At 41.5% G+C, this 16,734-nt stretch overlaps 1 protein-coding gene across 1 annotated transcript; it reads right to left on the minus strand.

The window, feature by feature from the left end:
• Positions 1-4,477: 4,477 nt before the first annotated feature.
• On the minus strand, positions 4,478-8,100 carry ASCL2 (achaete-scute family bHLH transcription factor 2). Its single transcript, XM_058164698.1, has 2 exons — positions 6,543-8,100; positions 4,478-5,342 (listed from the first exon to the last, which is right to left on the minus strand). Exon 1 carries the CDS (start codon positions 7,302-7,304, stop codon positions 6,552-6,554), a length of 753 nt encoding a protein of 250 aa, XP_058020681.1. The 5' UTR covers positions 7,305-8,100; the 3' UTR covers positions 4,478-5,342; positions 6,543-6,551.
• Between the last annotated feature and the right edge of the window lie 8,634 nt (positions 8,101-16,734).

Consider the following 16,734-nt stretch of genomic DNA (forward strand, 5'->3'; position numbering starts at 1 on the left):
AGACAAGTGGAAATTGGAGTATTTTTTCACTGAAATAGAAAACAACTGTGTCTGCCTAATTTGCCAAGAGACTGTGGCTGTTTTCAAGGAACTCAATATCAAGAGACACTACCAGACTAACTACAACAAGCTAACTGGGAATAAATGTGGCGAAAAATGGAAGGAACTGGAACCGCAGCGCTTTTTCACAAGAGCCCATGAGTCAAATGAAAATGCCACAATGGTGAGCTACGAGGAGACAATGCTGATTGCCAAGCACTGCAAACCTTTTACTGAGGGTGAATTTATTAAAGACGACGTGATGATGCAGTCATATATAATGCAGTCGAGATCTCAGTCTCGACATTAGTGCAGTTATTTGTTTAGTCTTTCATAAAATAGTTCATTTGCATTTAATGTTAATGGTTCAAAGAATGTCAGGCTGAATGGTCGGCCCTCACACATTTTCACCTCACCAAATCTGTCCCTCCTTGCAAAAAGTTGGGGCACCCCTGGTCTAAGGAATTTGCATTCATTAATGGCGTCAAACAGGGTTGGGTGCTTGCACCCCATTGTTCAGCACAAGGTTTATTGCCATATTGAATAATGCGTTCCTGATAGTGATGCTGGAATCAGCCTCACGTACGGAGTGCATGAGAAACTCTTCAACTTGAGGAAACTTCAAGCTATCAAAGTGAAGGAGACTGTTCTGAGAGACGGCCTCTTTCCTGATGACTGTGGCTTGAATGCTTGCTCAGAGCCAGAGAGGCAAAGCAGTATGAATAAATTCTCCACAGCTTGTGACAACTTACTATAACATCCAAAAGGCTGAAGTCATGCACCAGCTTCCTCTTCATGCACTGTACACAGAACCTAAAATCACAAAGAGCATTAACTACAGCCAAGGACCAATTTAGTTACCTTGGCAGTGCCCTCTCCTGAGCTTGTAACTATTGTTGCAGACCTTAACTGCAGAATAGCATAGACCAGTGATGGGTAACCTTTTTGCCATCATCTGCCAAAGGTGGAGGGAGTGTGGAGGGGAGGGGGACGCGCATGTCCACACCCATAATTCTATGCCCCCCCCCCCGCTTTTGGCATACGATGGCATGGTGGGCCTGGTAGGCCCGTTTTTCGCTCTCCCCAGGCTCCAGAGCCTTTGTAGAAGCCTGGGAAGGGCGAAAATGGCCTTACCCCCCGCCACACGCACACACACCCCAGAGGCCCTCCAGAGGCTGGAAACAGCCTTTTTCCTGACTTCCGGTGGGCCAAGAAGGCCCGAAAATCAGCTGGCTGGCACACGCACGCACTCTGGAGCTGAACTTGCATGCCCACAATATGGCTTCGCGTGCCATAAAATATAGACAATCAGGAGATTGCCCTGCACTGTGTGGGAACATCAGGGAATCAGCTCAGTGACAAAACTGAAAGCCTACAAGCTCTTTTACTTACTGTTCTTCTCTGAATTCTTCCACATGACTTTGCCATCAGATGGCAAGTGAAAGTACCAGACACTGAAGTTTTATCTAGAGTGGATATCCCAGCAGCTCTTTTGGAGTGGAACTCTGCTGGAAGTCACTCTCACGAAGAGCAGAACAAACATTCCACAAGAAAGACCTTCCTGGAGTCACTTGATGTAGACATGACCACCTGGGAAATTCTGGCACAAAACTGCCCTACCTGGTATGGGTTCATCTACAAGGGCTGTCAAGCTTATGAAGCAAGGCACACTGCTAAAACACAACATAAGCTTGAGCTGCATAAGACCAGTCACTAACACAATTGCAGTGCCTACACATGTCTAACATGAGCGAGAACATTTTATGCCTGAATTGGCCTGATCAGTCATCCTTGGATACACCATATCTAGTCTTAACGTGATTTAAAAAAACACATGGTGTCAAGGTCTTCACTGACAATGGACGAACAACAACAACAACATGGAATTAAAAAAAGAACTACGCCTCTACTTTCCCCCTGAAGGACAGGGAGGCTCAAGAAAATGACAATACGTAAAAACTTTTCTTCATCCTATAATCCTCTCTCTGTTGGCTAAAGGCATTTTCTCTGCAATTTTTTTTTCTCCCTGTCAGTTATAATAAAAGTCAGTAAAAGTAAAAGCAGTATTAATGAGTTGTTGCTGTTTGCTTTCAGCAAAGGCTGTGTTGTAAGACAACTTCCTGAGCAGGGTATTAGTAATTTTACTGTCACCGCTCAAAGCTATCTCCTCCTCCTTTAGGTCTGCACATTGTCCACTCTAATGACTGGGTTCACGCTTTCTATTGAATATACTGTAGTTTGTTTGGTTGATTGAGCTTTAGTCAGTATATTATGACAGATAAGTCATGTTTCATGCGAATCCAATTTATTTAACAAAAATGCTATACTGAAGTTTAATTTTAAATCAGTTAAACAATGACTTAGCCACAAGTGAAGCTAGTCCATGAATTGGACAGTAACAGCCCCTTGAAGAAAAGAGGCATTAATCCATACATTCTTAAGATAAATTCCATTTGAAGAGGGATGTCACAGGCCTGACCCTTGTTAATATGGGTAAAAGGTTGATTCTGATTTCCAAAGCTTCCAACACAATATGTTGATGAGCCCCACTGCCTCTTTCTCTCTTGTAGAGATTCTTCTTTTTTATTGTATACTTGACCCATGGAATAAGGAATTACAGCTTTTTCTGTTCCTATCAGCAAAACTGAGCCATGTCTGTCTTCTGTTTTATAGTAAAGATATTTCACAAGTGTTAAAAAAAAGCTTTTTGGACAGACGAACCAGTGAACCAAATAAATGTTTTCATTCAAGACTCAAGACATATAGGTAAGATTCATGCACATTAAACACTAACAAAGCCAAACCAATCTGTGTTTAGATTAAAGTGAAGCCCAGCTACTTAGCAAGATTCACTAATACCTTACTGAGTATCCTTAAGCCCATGGGACATTTCCACAACTATCATAATTTACAAATAATTTAAATTAGTAAAAAGTTGGTGGCTAGAAAGGGGAGCACTGATTATTATTATTATTATTATTATTATTATTATTATTATTATTATTATTATTATTATTATTATTATTATTATTTGAATAAGCAAAAATCTATGCTGCTTTTCATTCTGCACACAAGTCAGATTTTTGTTTCTAAAGAGGCATTTGCAAGATCAAAGAATTTCCCCAAAACAACTAAGTCAGCATCATACTGTCATGATACAAACTCCACCACTTTCATACAATGTCACAAAGCATAGACAGCAGCTTTATCACAATGGTGCTGTTAAGTTTCCCCCTACCCTGGGGGGACACCTGCATTTCCAAACAACAAATTATCTGTTAAAATGATTTAGCAAACTCTCTTTTCCATCAGGATTTCCTTAAGAGAAATCTTATAAACTGAGAAGAAATTTTGAAATACTCAAAAGGAGCCCAAAAGAAGGTATTTGTCTCACTGGGAATCCAGGCATACCTTTGAAATAGTTCTAAATAACCTAAGAATATACATGGAATGGATATTGAGCAGTCCTTTGTGCTTTCCTCTTTACTAATGAAGCAAATTCTGACATCCATGGTTAACCAATTTTAATAGAACTTAACCTGAGCATACCACAAACAGCAAAATAGCATGTAAGACAACGTGACGTGATCAGACCAGTCTTTACTTTATTGCCATCCAAAACCACAGCTATTACTTTGACTGTTCCCTGCGGTTTAATTCAAAATGAAGAAAGATTATCTCATTGAGTTACAAACTAGATTTTGTGGTACCAAATGTTGATCACACAAAGTAAACCCCAAGTTATTTTTGGTTAACCAAATGGCTTTGTTATTTATTTTAATTTTTAATCCCTTTATTATTTCTATAAATAACCCAAGGGAATGAACATACCTAGTACTGTACACTCTTTATTTTGCCACAACAAAAACTATGGGAGGTTGAGTTGGGCTGAGTGTGTGTCTGGCTGGAATCAGCCATCCAGCAACTTCTACATGAGTCTAATTCTTGGATTCCTTTTGATTACCCAATGGATGAGATTACATTAGTTTGCTTTAGTCAGGTTTTCAAGGCAATGCATAATGGCCTGGTTCACCTGTGCTAAGCCATAAATCACAATTCAGGAAGTGCAGGAGCCTGATCCACATGTAACCCTTAAACCCAAACTAAAGCAAATTATGATTTAGTGTAATATCACTACTACTCATAGTTTAAATAATGTGTTGAGAAATGAAAGAATCCATTCCATTGATAACATGAGGGTAGATACTGAAATCCTAGATTGTGAAAAAGCTAAGCTGTCATGTTCAGTAGTTTTTATTTTGTCCCTTCTGTATGTGAAGTAATAGTTTACCTTGTCAACACTGAAAATACATGACAATATAAACAATCTAGTTACCTATTCAGCAATTATATTATCTGAAATGTAGAACGTATTTCTCTATGGCCTTACCTTTCTCACAAACCCTGAAAACAGAAGAAGATATATATGGAAACAGTCTATTATAAATAGATTTTATTTATAAAGTTGATTTACATAAAATATGATACTCTTTAAAAACTGCATATATGCAAGTCAATAAATCTAGCAAGTGCATACAAAAATACCTTCAATACATTAAAAATAAAACTTCAGTTTGTTTTTTAGATAAATGAACCTTCACACCAGACCCAAAATAAACAAGAGAACAACATCCTCAAAACATTTAAGATAAACAGCTCTATGCTTCCTTAGTACAAAACGTTAAGAAATTTGTCTAGGTTGGGTAAGTTCTCAAACTTTCTAGCTGATAGGGTTAATAAGCAATTTTCTATAAATCTTTCCTCTTGCATTAAGGAGACTTGCACAAAAATAAGTCTTCATATTTGTTCCCTTAGGCAGCTCAAGTTACACAAATAAAGTCTACTTCTGACGTTCAAATAGTCCCCTTCCCATTCAGAAAAAGGAAACATCAAGTTTTAATTATTTCACCCCTCCCCTTATAAAGTTGACAGACATTACATTGGAAGCCCAACAGATCTCTAGCTGCCACTAGATTCAGAGAAGCAGCCTTTTCATTGGTTGTTCAAGAGTCAGAGGGTACCATAAACTGCTGTACAACAGCAGATAAAAACTATGGCCCCTAGAAAGTATTTACATAATTGCACTTTTTTTAAAAAAAGAATCAAAATCACCAGTCTTTTGTTTCATAAACAAACACCCAGAGAATGTAGTTAGAAAGATCTGACTGTCCAACATCCTTTGCAATGAGGCTTGAAGAGAGTTAGGTGCATGTTAAAATAGGATATTCCTGGTGCTCTTCTGCTGCATCGGAGCCTGGGACAATGAGGTACTGAGGTTCTACACAGTGTTGCTTTCAGTATTGCTATAAAAGAAAACAGAAAAGCCATTAGGAGCATGTGACTGACAGAAAAGATCCAAAGAGCTTCCCAAAGCTTTCTCCTTGATCCCCAAAGCCAGACTAATGGGAGCTTGTGCCCAACTACCAAACTGCTAAAGAAATGTATTGCCCCGCATGCTGACACATTCCAAGTACTGTTTTGTCCATATGTTGTTTTAATATCTAACCCCATTTCTATAGGGAGAGGTGGTCTATAAATCTACCTTCCTTCTGCTTTCTTTTCAGAAGAGGGGGCTGACTTGGTAGAAACGGGGAAACAATAGCAGCATTTTGAGGAAAATTTCCTTTTGCACTAAATTGCAACCAAATGAACAAAATTCTAAAGAAACTAAGGGGCCTTGCCTACTTGATTGCGTAATTCCTTACTCTATTCTCTTTAAGGGTTGGTTTGTAAATATTAAGTACTGATTCTTATCCATGTTGTTTTTTCCACCAGGGAACATCAGGTGGACAAAAACTCTGCAACTGGAAATTCAGAATGCAAAACTATTTCACACCCTGAAATATCTCACTTGAGACGACCAAGAACTAAATTTATGCCATCAATTAGGTACAACGTCGAAGCCACTTAGGAATTGTGCCCCCCCCCCCTTCAACCCTCAGAAATAGGAGAACACTTCAACCTAACAAAGTCGTTAGCTGTTCTCTAAGCCTGTTCTGCAAGCCCGCTGGCCCAGGAACCTTTTTGCATTCAAAAGGCTTTTCGTTTTGCAAAGTTGGGGACGAGAGGTGCTTGCAGGAGAACCAAGTAACTGCAGCCTTCAAGAGACATGTTAGCACCCTCGCCTGGGACTAGCAGGATGTTTATCCCTAAATCTTCGCCGAGCAGAATTCTCACCAGCGTTCGTGGTTTTCAATCGGCGACGTTCCCTTTCAATTGCATCTGCCTGGTGGATGGTGAGCCAGTCGCGCGCGCAACGCCATCCGAAAAACCCAGCCCAAAGGAGGCTTAGATCATCTTGCCTATCTTTTTTTTTTAATCAACCAGAATGCATTACGTGCGAATATGGAATGCCCGCTCTGCCCCCCCCCCCAAAAAAAATAAAGTGTTGCAGTGGGATATGTAAAAATGTAATGCTAGAGGAAGATTCTGGGAAGGTCCAAAAAAACAAAAAAGCGCAATCCTAATGCGCTTCCTCACAAATCAGCTGGCCGGCGTCTTACCGTTCCAGCTCAGCAGTTCCCGAACCAACTCGTGAAATCGAGCAGCTCCTGTTCCTCCGGGCTGAGCGCCCCCTCGTAGCCACTCTCGTCCGACGAATAAGCCGAGCGCGGGGAACCCGGCACAGAACTGCCCTCGTGGCCGTCAAAAGAGGGCGAGGCGGAGGAATACGAGCTGCTGCCGCTTCCAGCGCAAGCAACGGAGGCAGCGTCACGGCCAGCCGGCAGGAGACCGTCCTGGAAGGCGGCGCTGACGGCATCGTGCTCGTCCAGCAACTGCTGCAAAGCGCGGATGTATTCCACGGCGGAGCGGAGGGTCTCCACTTTGCTCATCTTCTTGGCAGCTGCGCCGTTGGGCACGTGCTGGCGCAAGGTCTGGAAACCCAGGTTCACCAGCTTGACGCGGTTCCTCTCCCGCTCATTGCGCCGCGCCACGGCCGCCGCGCCGCCGCTTCCTCCGCCTTGCTGCGCTGTCAAACCCGGGAAGGCTAAGCGCCTCTTGCAACGCAGCAGCTCCGGCGAGCTCGAGCGCCGCTTGGAGCCTTTGCAGCGCGTGGCCGAGTTGGACGGCTGAATCTGGCCGGAACAGCCCGTGGCAACACCCCACGGTTGGGGCATCCCGGACGAAGAGGAACCCGCGCTGTGTCCCGCTTGCATCTTGAGCCCCAAAGAGCCGCCGCTGCTATTGTAACCGTGCAGCGAGTAACTTTTGCAAACGGCGTGGGCTGTTGGTTGCATGGTTGTTCCTAGAGCCCCGCTGTTCATCGTGGGGCATTTACCCCGGTGTTGGTCTTCGTGTAGGTGCAATTTGCGAAAAGTCCGAGTTTGCTGCCCAAAATCAGCGGCGGTAAAAAACAAAAACAAACAAACAAACCAAAGATTGAAAAATGGGCGCTTCGCTTCTTAAGGATGTCAAAATTGGGTGCGCAACCTGTGCAAGGACTCCTAGCTGCCTTTGGAAGGAACGCGGCTTCCTTTCTCCTTTCTTGCAGGCTTGCTCCTTTGCGCTCTGTCAAGACGCCTCTACTGCGAGGTCCTCGCTGCTCGGCCCCTTATCAACACGCGCTGCTACTGCCGCCGCTCGCGGGCCCCCGGGAGCAGCACGCGACGCGCCGTGCGCCACACACACACACAATCCCCGCCGCCCGCTTGGCTCCCCAGCTGCCTCCCACCCAATGGGAAGCTCGCTTGGCAACTTCGTACGCCCGGCGCGTGGCTCTGGCTGAGGTTCCATAAACAATCCCTCTTCCTTGCGAGGAGCACGCGCTTCAGCTCATTTGCATCCCAATGCAACCTGGTCGGGGTCTGGGCGTGCTTCTTGCTTGCATTCTAGCACCTGAAAAAGTTGTGTGCAAGGAAGCAACCTCTGCTTTTGTCCCGATCGTGGCTTTTTGCCACGAGAACTTTAAACGTTCTTCCCTGTACTCCTGAAATTAGGCTCTTCGGGTTGCATGTTTAAAGAACAAACCGTAGATTGATTCTATCGGCGGATCTGGAGAGCTGCCTTATTTTAAAGAGGCTGAGTCATTTCAAGCCCACTGTCCACTTCGAGTGATAGAAACCCAGGGCTCCCAATGCACGTGAAGTAGATGCCATTATTCAAGTGGGCAGGAGCTAAGATTACACACACTGTCCCTTTTCCAAACCTTCATATACTCAATGCAGTGGCTAGAGCAGGGGTCTCCAACCTTGGTCCCTTTAAGACTTGTGGACTTCAACTCCTGGCTGAGGAACTCTGGGAGTTGAAGTCCACAAGTCTTAAAGGGACCAAGGTTGGAGACCCCTGGGCTAGAGGATATATGGGGTGGTGGAGGAATTCTTCTTGCACCTGGAAGGCTGGCTCGTCTAGATGCCCAAATTGTTCAGATATAATTTGATATGTCCAGCTGAATGCACAAAAACTAAGGACACCGGAGAGAACTACAGACTCGAACCCATAAACTTGGAAAGGGAATTTAGTCTATCAAAGCCAACCTCCTGCTCAGTATGGGAATGTAAATTAAAGCATCTTTATGCTTTAATTATTTGGTGGTGGAGAGAGGCAGGTGACAATCCTGAGTTTTAGCACCATAGTCCTTTTCATGTCTGTATGAACTTGATGGTGGGTTTCAAATTTTTTTACTACTGGTTCTGTGGGTGTGGCTTGGTAGGCGTGGCAGGGGAAGGATACTGTAAAATCTCCATTCTCACCTCATTCCAGGGAAAGGTTACTGCAAAATCCTCCTTTCCTCCCGATCAGCTGGGACTTGGGAGGCAGAGAATAGTTGGGTGCGGGGCCAGTCAGAATTTTTACTACCGGTTCTCGGAACTACTCAAAATTTCTTCTACCTGTTCTCCAGAACTGGTGAGAACCTGCTGAAACTTGACTGGACTTGACTCTCAAGATTTCCCCCAATCCACTTTAAATGACTGAACTTGAAAACGCATATTCATAAAGAAAAAGTTTCATATTTGGGGGTAGCATACACACTCCAAGAAGAGTAAGGAGGTTATTAGGAAGATTTGCAACCTGAAGTCCTTTCTCTGACATTATAGGAATTGGGAAAGACCATATGCATGCAGGAAAAATGGTCTGCCTCTGAGATATAAGGCCACTGCGGCCTTTAGCACTTTCATCAGGAGTGAAATCTAGCAGGTTCTGACAGGTTCTGGAGAACCGGTAGCGGAAATTTTGAGTAGTTCGGAGAACCGGCAAATGCCACCTCTGGCTGGCCCCTGAGTGGGGTGGGAATGGAGATTTTGCAGTATCCTTCCCCTGCCACGCCCACCAAGCCACGCCCACAGAACCAATAGTTAAAAAATTTGGATTTCACCAGTGACTTTCACCCTATACATAAATTAGTTGCAAGTAAAGTAATTTTAAGAAACCTCTTTCTAAGTCTCGGCCCCTTCCTCCAGTTCAACCCCAGCAATGATTGGGTGTTCTGTCTGAGGTGTGCTAATTAAGGTCTCCAGTTGGTGAATGCTCTTTTTTCTCTTTCATGTACCATTTGTGCCAAAAAAAAAAAAGAATCCGTCATTTTCCTTTCAATGGACAGGTGAGGAAATGGGGTTTCCATTGACAAACATTTTCTATTATTCTTATTGATGATTCCCTCTTTTTGCCTAGCATAGACCAGAGGAAAAGAAAACAAAAATATTTGAGCATTCTTCTGTCATTTGGTTAGAGAGAGAAAGAGGTAGGGGTCCTGTCCATTACACAAGAAGGAAGGAAGTTTCATGTTTACCAATGAAACTTTCTAAAAAAAAAATCTATCTACTTAGTCCAGAAGGGGAAATTGGCAGAAATCTTGTCAATTTCACACTTTTAAAAAACAAAAACCATTAAAAAAATGTAAAAAATCTTTTAGAACTGTTTTTGATTTTTAAAGTTTTAAACATTTTCTTTTTTAAAAAAAGGCAAACATTGCATTGATCGGCTTATGTAATGAAGGGTAAAATAAGTCCAAGTTTAGCAATTCAAGTCTCTTAAGGGGGGCAGGTAGGGACGTGGTGGCTCAGTGGTTAAGACACTGAGCTTGTCGAACGAAAGGTCGGCAGTTCAGTGTTTCGAATCCCTAGTGCTGCCGTGTAACGGGGTGTTACTTGTCCCAGCTTCTGCCAACCTAGCAGTTTGAAAGCATGTAAAAAATGCAAGTAGAAAAATAGGGACCACCTTTGGTGGGAAGGTAACAGCGTTGAGTCATGCCGACCACATGACCATGGAGACATCTTCGGACAGCGCTGGCTTTTCAGCTTTGAAACAGAGATGAGTCGGGAATGACTAGCACATATGTGCAAGGGGAACCTTTACCTTTAAGGGGGCAGACAGACCAGCAGCTCAAGACAAAATGATCAGAATAAGAGTACAGAAAGTATGAAGCAGAGGTTAAAGATCAGTGTGACCTTTACAAACTAACACCGTCACTTCCGACCAATGTATTTGATAGGGTTGTAGGGAAGAACAGTCTTATTTAAACAATATTTACATTACATTTAGAGGGTTTAATTTTTGGATAGTTGAGCATAATATAGTGGCCTTCCCTTTTAATTCTCTTTCATATTGCTTTGTTCATTTATACTACATTGCCAACTCCTATTGGCGTGAGTCTTCTTTTGAACCAGAAGATGGAGATAAATGGAGAATATAATTCAATAAATAATGTAATAGATATGCTTGGACTCTGCCATTGAAACAAACTAGACATGACTTTACAGATTGACCTTAAATATTATTTTCAAGAAATCATTTGCAACTGAAAAATATGTGGCCCCTTGTTTTTTTGAGAAATGTTTTGTCAAAGGAAGTTTGAAGGAGAGAGAGAGACAGAGGAAGGAAAAGAAGAAAGAACTGTGACACATATTTCCTATATAACATAATTATTATACAGGTAGTCCTCGACTTACAACAGTTCATTTAGTGAATGTTTAAAGTTACAACAGCACTAGAAAAAGTGTCTTATGACCATTTTTCACACTTACGACTCTTGCAGCATTCCCCTGGTCATATGATTAAAATTCAAATACTCGGCAGCTGACTCACATTTATGATGGTTGCAGTGTCTGGGAGTCATGTGATCACCTTTTACGACCATCTGACCAGCAAAGTCAATAGGCAACCCAGATTCACTTAACAACCATGTCACTAACTTAAAAATTGTGGCAAGAAAGATCGTAAAATGGGGCAAAAATGCATTTAACTCACTCGAACATAAATTTTGGCATCAATTGTGGTTGTAAGTCAAGGACTACCTGCATAGGAAAAGAAACAAAGGTGGATAGCACATTAAAAATACTGTTGGCTGCATCAACATCCCTCTCAAGTATGTCCCCCCCCTTCTCTTCTCTTCTGTTTTAAATGAAAAAGAGGAGTCACCTGTTCTCTTGGGTTCGTTTTCTCTTTACAAGAGAAAACACAGTAGAACCTTGTCTACTTTATTTATTTTATTTATTTATTTATTTTGTCACAACATCATACAAAAAGATTATATAGTATATACACATATAAACATATATAGGAAGAAGAAAAGAAAAACAATAGGACAGGAACGGTAGGCACGTTTGTGCGCTTATGCACGCCCCTTATGGTCCTCTTAGGAATGGGGTGAGGTCAATAGTAGAAAGTTTTTGGTTAAAGCTGTTAGGATTATGGGAAGAGACCACAGAGTCAGGTAAAGTATTCCAAGCACTGATGATTCTGTTGCAGAAGTCGTATTTTCTGCAATCTAGATTAAAGCGGTTTACATTAAGTTTAAATCTATTGGTTGCCCTTGTATTATTGCAATTAAAGCTGAAGTAGTCTTTGACAGGAAGGACATTACAATAGATGATTCTGTGAGTTAAACTTAGGTCTTGCCGAAGGCGACGGAGTCCCAAGTTTTCTAAGCCTAGGATTTCAAGTCTGGTGGGATAAGGTATTTTGTTGTTTTCAGAGGAATGGAGAACTCTTCTTGTAAAATATTTCTGGACACGTTCAATTGTATTGATGTCAGAGATGTGGTGAGGGTTCCAAACAGGTGAGCTGTATTCTAGAATTGGCCTAGCAAATGTTTTATATGCTCTGGTTAGTAGTGTGGTGTTTTGGAAAAGAAGCTGCAAAATTAGGTTTACAACTCTTAGAGCTTTTTTGCTATGTAGTTGCAGTGGGCTTTGGCACTTAGATCATTTGACATGAAAACTCCAAGGTCTTTAACGGGATGGGGTCGTCTGTAAGGTAATGTCCATCTAGTATGTACTTAGTTTTAGAGTTCTTTTTCCTATATGTAAGACTGAGCATTTGCTGGTTGAAATTTGAGCTGCCAATTTTAGACCAAGCGTTAGATGGTCAAGGTCGTTTTGAATGATAGAAGTGTTGTCTGTGGTGTTAAATAGTTTGACATCGTCAGCAAAGAGAACACAATTACTTGAGATATGGTCACAAAGATCATTAATGTATAGAATAAAGGGTGGTGGTCCAAGGACGCTGCCTTGAGGAACGCCACCTTGACAGGAACAGGATTTGATAAAGCATTGCCAATTTTGACCACTTGTTGTCTGTTAGACAGAAAAGCAGATATCCATTTGTGGAGGGGTCCTGAGATGCCATAGGATGTTAGTTTAAGGAGAAGTTTATCGTACTACTGAGTCAAAAGCTTTGCAGAAGTCTATGTAGATTGCATCTATTGATTTGCCTTGATCTAGATTTGAAGTCCATATGTTTTTGCAGTGGAGAAGTTGTAAGTTACATGATAACTTTTTCCTGAAACCAAATTGTTTGTTGGAGAGTAGGTTGTTAGTTTCTAAGTGTGAGGTAATGGATTGATTGATGATAGATTCCATGACTTTGCAGGTGACGCAGCAAAGGGAGATCGGTCTGTAGTTTTCGACTAAGCTGGGGTCTCCTTTTTTGAAGATGGGGATGACTGTGGCTAGTGACCAAAGTTTGGGAAGAGAACTGGTAGTGAAAGCTTTATCAAAGATAATACTTAGGGGTTCAGCTATATTAATGGAAAGTTTTTTTAAGAAATATGCACATAGACCATCAGGTACTTGTTCTTTGCAAACATTGTAAATTCTCAGTGTTACTTACTGCAAGGTCTAGATTTGTTTATACAATAACAAACCCTCCGTGCAACATTTATTTAATTGCATACTCAGCTCTTTCATCAACTTAGGGCCAAGTTACAGTTTTAAAGGAATAATCAAAAGAATGTTTAAATACCATTTGTTGCCAAAATAGACTGCTTTGTGTTGTAGAGTTTAAATAAATCTTCGAGATCAGGCTAAAGGAAGAAAGGGGAAAATAATACCTCCACAGTTTTGTCTATGGCTTCACTTGTTTAATCCGGATTGGAACTGATACTGTGCCAAACTCAATTTTCCAATCACCTGATTTTCCCCTGTAAGTTTTCTATATATATTTTACCATGTTGTTTTTAAGGACTTTTAGTTGATATTTTTGAATTTATTCCTGCAGGTTGAATGAGAGTACTGTAATTGTTTCCATATTCCAGGCCTTTAAATCCCTTTGCCTTCTCTATGGTTGCTCTCACTTCTTGATCGCAAAAGTCCCACAGAAGGAGCTCCACTATTGTCTTCCTTTGGGATGTAATTGATGTGGGAGAAGCCAAGGAAGAAGTTGCGAGTTATGGGGCAGCATTGTGGCCTGTAAAGGTAGTCCTCAGTTTATGACCACAATTGATCTCCACTTTTTGTTGCTAAGTGAAACATTTGTTAAGTGAGTTTTGCCCCATTTTATGACATTTCTTGTCACAGTTGTTAAGTGAATCTGGCTTTCCCATTGATTTTGCTTGTCAGAAGGTTGCAAAAGGTGATCACAACCCCAGGACACTGCAACCGTTATAAATATGAGCCAGTTGCCAAGTATCTGATTTTGATCACATGACCATGGGGATGCTGCAACAGTCTTAAGTGTAAAAAATGGTCCTAAGCAGTGGTGAAATCCAAATTTTTTTACTACCAGTTCTGTGGGCATGGCTTGGTAGGCGTGGCAGGAGAAGGATACTGCAAAATCTCCATTCCCACCCCACTCCAGAGGAAGGATACTGCAAAATCCCCATTCCCTCCCCACTTCTGGGGGAAGGATATTGCAAAATCTCCATTCCCACCCCACTCTAGAGCCAGCCAGAGGTGGCATTTGCCGGTTCTCCAGACTGCTCAAAATTTCCACTACCAGTTCTCCAGAACCTGTCAGAATGTGCTGAATTTCACCCCTGGTCCTAAGTCACTTTTTTCAATGTTGTTGTGACTTTGAACGGTCACTAAATGAATAGTTGTAGGTTGAAGACTATCTGTATAGACATCTATTAATCTAAATAAAAGTTTGCTTGCCATCTACTTCAGCCAACTGTAAACAGGAATACAGTTCTTAAAAATTAAAAACAATAACCCATTTAAAACATCAAATTAAATGTAGGTCTGTGATTATGAGCACCCAAATGCTCTGTGAAATAAACAGGTTAAAGAAAACTCATACAAGTTGTTGTACAGTAAGAGACAGTTGTTCCAGAGTATCGGGGCAATCTCAGATGAATATCCTTGGGTCCTGATCACAACTCCCATGGGTAGGAGACCTTCAGCACCTGTCTCATTCAGAACAGTCAAAGCTTGCCAAGAGAAACTATTGTGTTTGGTAAGTACCTGGCAATTGAGTCGTGTATAGCTATATTGGTGATAAAAAACACTTCAATCCAGAAGCAAATCGATAATTAAGATGACAGAGTACCAGTGCAACATTGCCCGTAGCTACTAAACAGCCTAGAGGACCAAGGGCTCAGTGGCTAAGACGCTGAGCTTCTAGATGAGAAAGAGATTTGACGGTTCGAATCCCTAGCGCCATGTAACAGAGTGAGCTCCCATTACTTGTCCCAACTTCTGCCAACCTAGCAGTTCGAAAGCACTAAAAAATGCAAGTAGAAAAGTAGGGACCATCTTCGTGGGAAGGTAACAGCACTCCGTGCGCCTTTCATCATCAATTGTGTTGTAAATGTTGTACCTTGATGAACGTATCTTTTCTTTTATGTACACTGAGAGCATATGCACCAAGACAAATTCCTTGTGTGTCCAATCACACTTGGCCAATAAAATTCTATTCTATTCTTTGGCATTTAATCATGCCGGCTACATGACTATGGAATCATCATCAGACAGTGCTGGCTCTTCGGCTTAGAAACAGAGATGAGCATCGCCCCCTAGAGTCAGGAATGACTGTCACGTATGTGCAAGGGGAATCTTTACTTTTACTAGACAGCATGCCTTATCTTGGACAGCAAGTATCTATCAGTCTCACATTTGAGATTCTTTTTCAACATCAGCCAGTATCATCACTGGAAAATATCTATATAAACTGAAAGCATTATAGAGATGCTCGCTACAGAAAGGAAAGAAGGAACGGTTTTGTGGTCTTGAAGCTTTGTTTACTTATAATGTGATGCTTTAAAATGCCGATGAGCCTATCACTTATTTTTTAATAGAACTGTATAACTTTTGCTAAAGAATAATAGAATACCAGAATAAAATAGTTTCTGAATTCTTTCTAAGTTCTTCAGCTTCCAACCAAAGAATTATAAATCTTAGATGCAGCTTTTCCTCTAGTTGTTGTGTTGTTGTTGTTTTTTGCAGCCCAGTGTTCAACTTCTATACAGCCATTCAGCCAGCTTTATAAAGGAAGGGAGGGGCAAAGAAGGAGAGGGGAAAATAAGAGAAGAATAAAAGGGTAGAAATGGGGGGAGGTGTATCAAAAAAGAAATAAGGATGTGGACTCTTACTTGCTTCAGCCTCACTTCACCATTGGCACCCACCCCCAAGTAGACTGCACCTTGGAGAGTAGCACCCTCAACAGAACAACAGTTTATTTCAATTGAAAGTCATTTATTTTTACTGCTAGGAGATGAGAAATAATAAGAGTTCTAATAAAAGATATAAATAAATAGTCATTGTTTTGTATGCATTAACAACAATGTTGTACTATCCTTCCATTACAGATACAGGCTCTATGCCAGCCACAGTGACACAACAGACTGAAATTCACCAAATTCATCTTTAACCAATGCTAATTGACAAAAAACAACAACAACAACCCTGCTGCTACTTACAGATTTCTGCCTATCATGCTCTCATTCAGTGAGAGAACTCATTCAGTTCTGGAAGAAGAAAGGGAAGTGGAGCAGAAGCAGATTAGAATGTCATAGTCCCCATCTGAATTTATAAGCAATTAAATGTGTTTTATTCCTATACAAATGTCACAGAGGAAAGTGACTGGCATTTGGCAAGAAGGGGCAGTCATACATCCCACCCGTTTAGTTTCTTACAGAGGAGTCCTATATCCTAGGATACATTTCAATTTTCCATTATTATTCTTCGATATGATTCTACATATCAAGTTCAGACTCATAATTATATGGAATTATAGGCACTAAACTTTGTAAAGTACAGAATAACAGTATGCAAGGAACATACCATATAGAATAGGCCAGGGTACTAATTTGAGGGTTCATATATCCAGAACATTATTAGACAATGCAGAGTGAAAGGTTCACCAACACCAACACCCCCGCCACACACATACACACACACACACACGCACATCCTCCCCCGCCTCTCTCTCGTTTGTTTTATTTACTCACTTAAAGGTAAAGGTAAAGGTTCCCCTCGCACATATGTGCTAGTTGTTCCCAACTCTAGGGGGCGGTGCTCATCTCCGTTTCAAAGCCGAAGA

This window comes from Ahaetulla prasina, chromosome 1 (genome assembly GCF_028640845.1).
Source record: "Ahaetulla prasina isolate Xishuangbanna chromosome 1, ASM2864084v1, whole genome shotgun sequence".
Lineage (NCBI taxonomy): Eukaryota > Metazoa > Chordata > Lepidosauria > Squamata > Colubridae > Ahaetulla > Ahaetulla prasina.

What these genes read in the sequence shown, in the direction of transcription:
- ASCL2 (XM_058164698.1), bottom strand. Translation starts at nt 7,304, where the DNA reads ATGAACAGCGGGGCTCTAGGAACAACCATGCAACCAACAGCCCACGCC.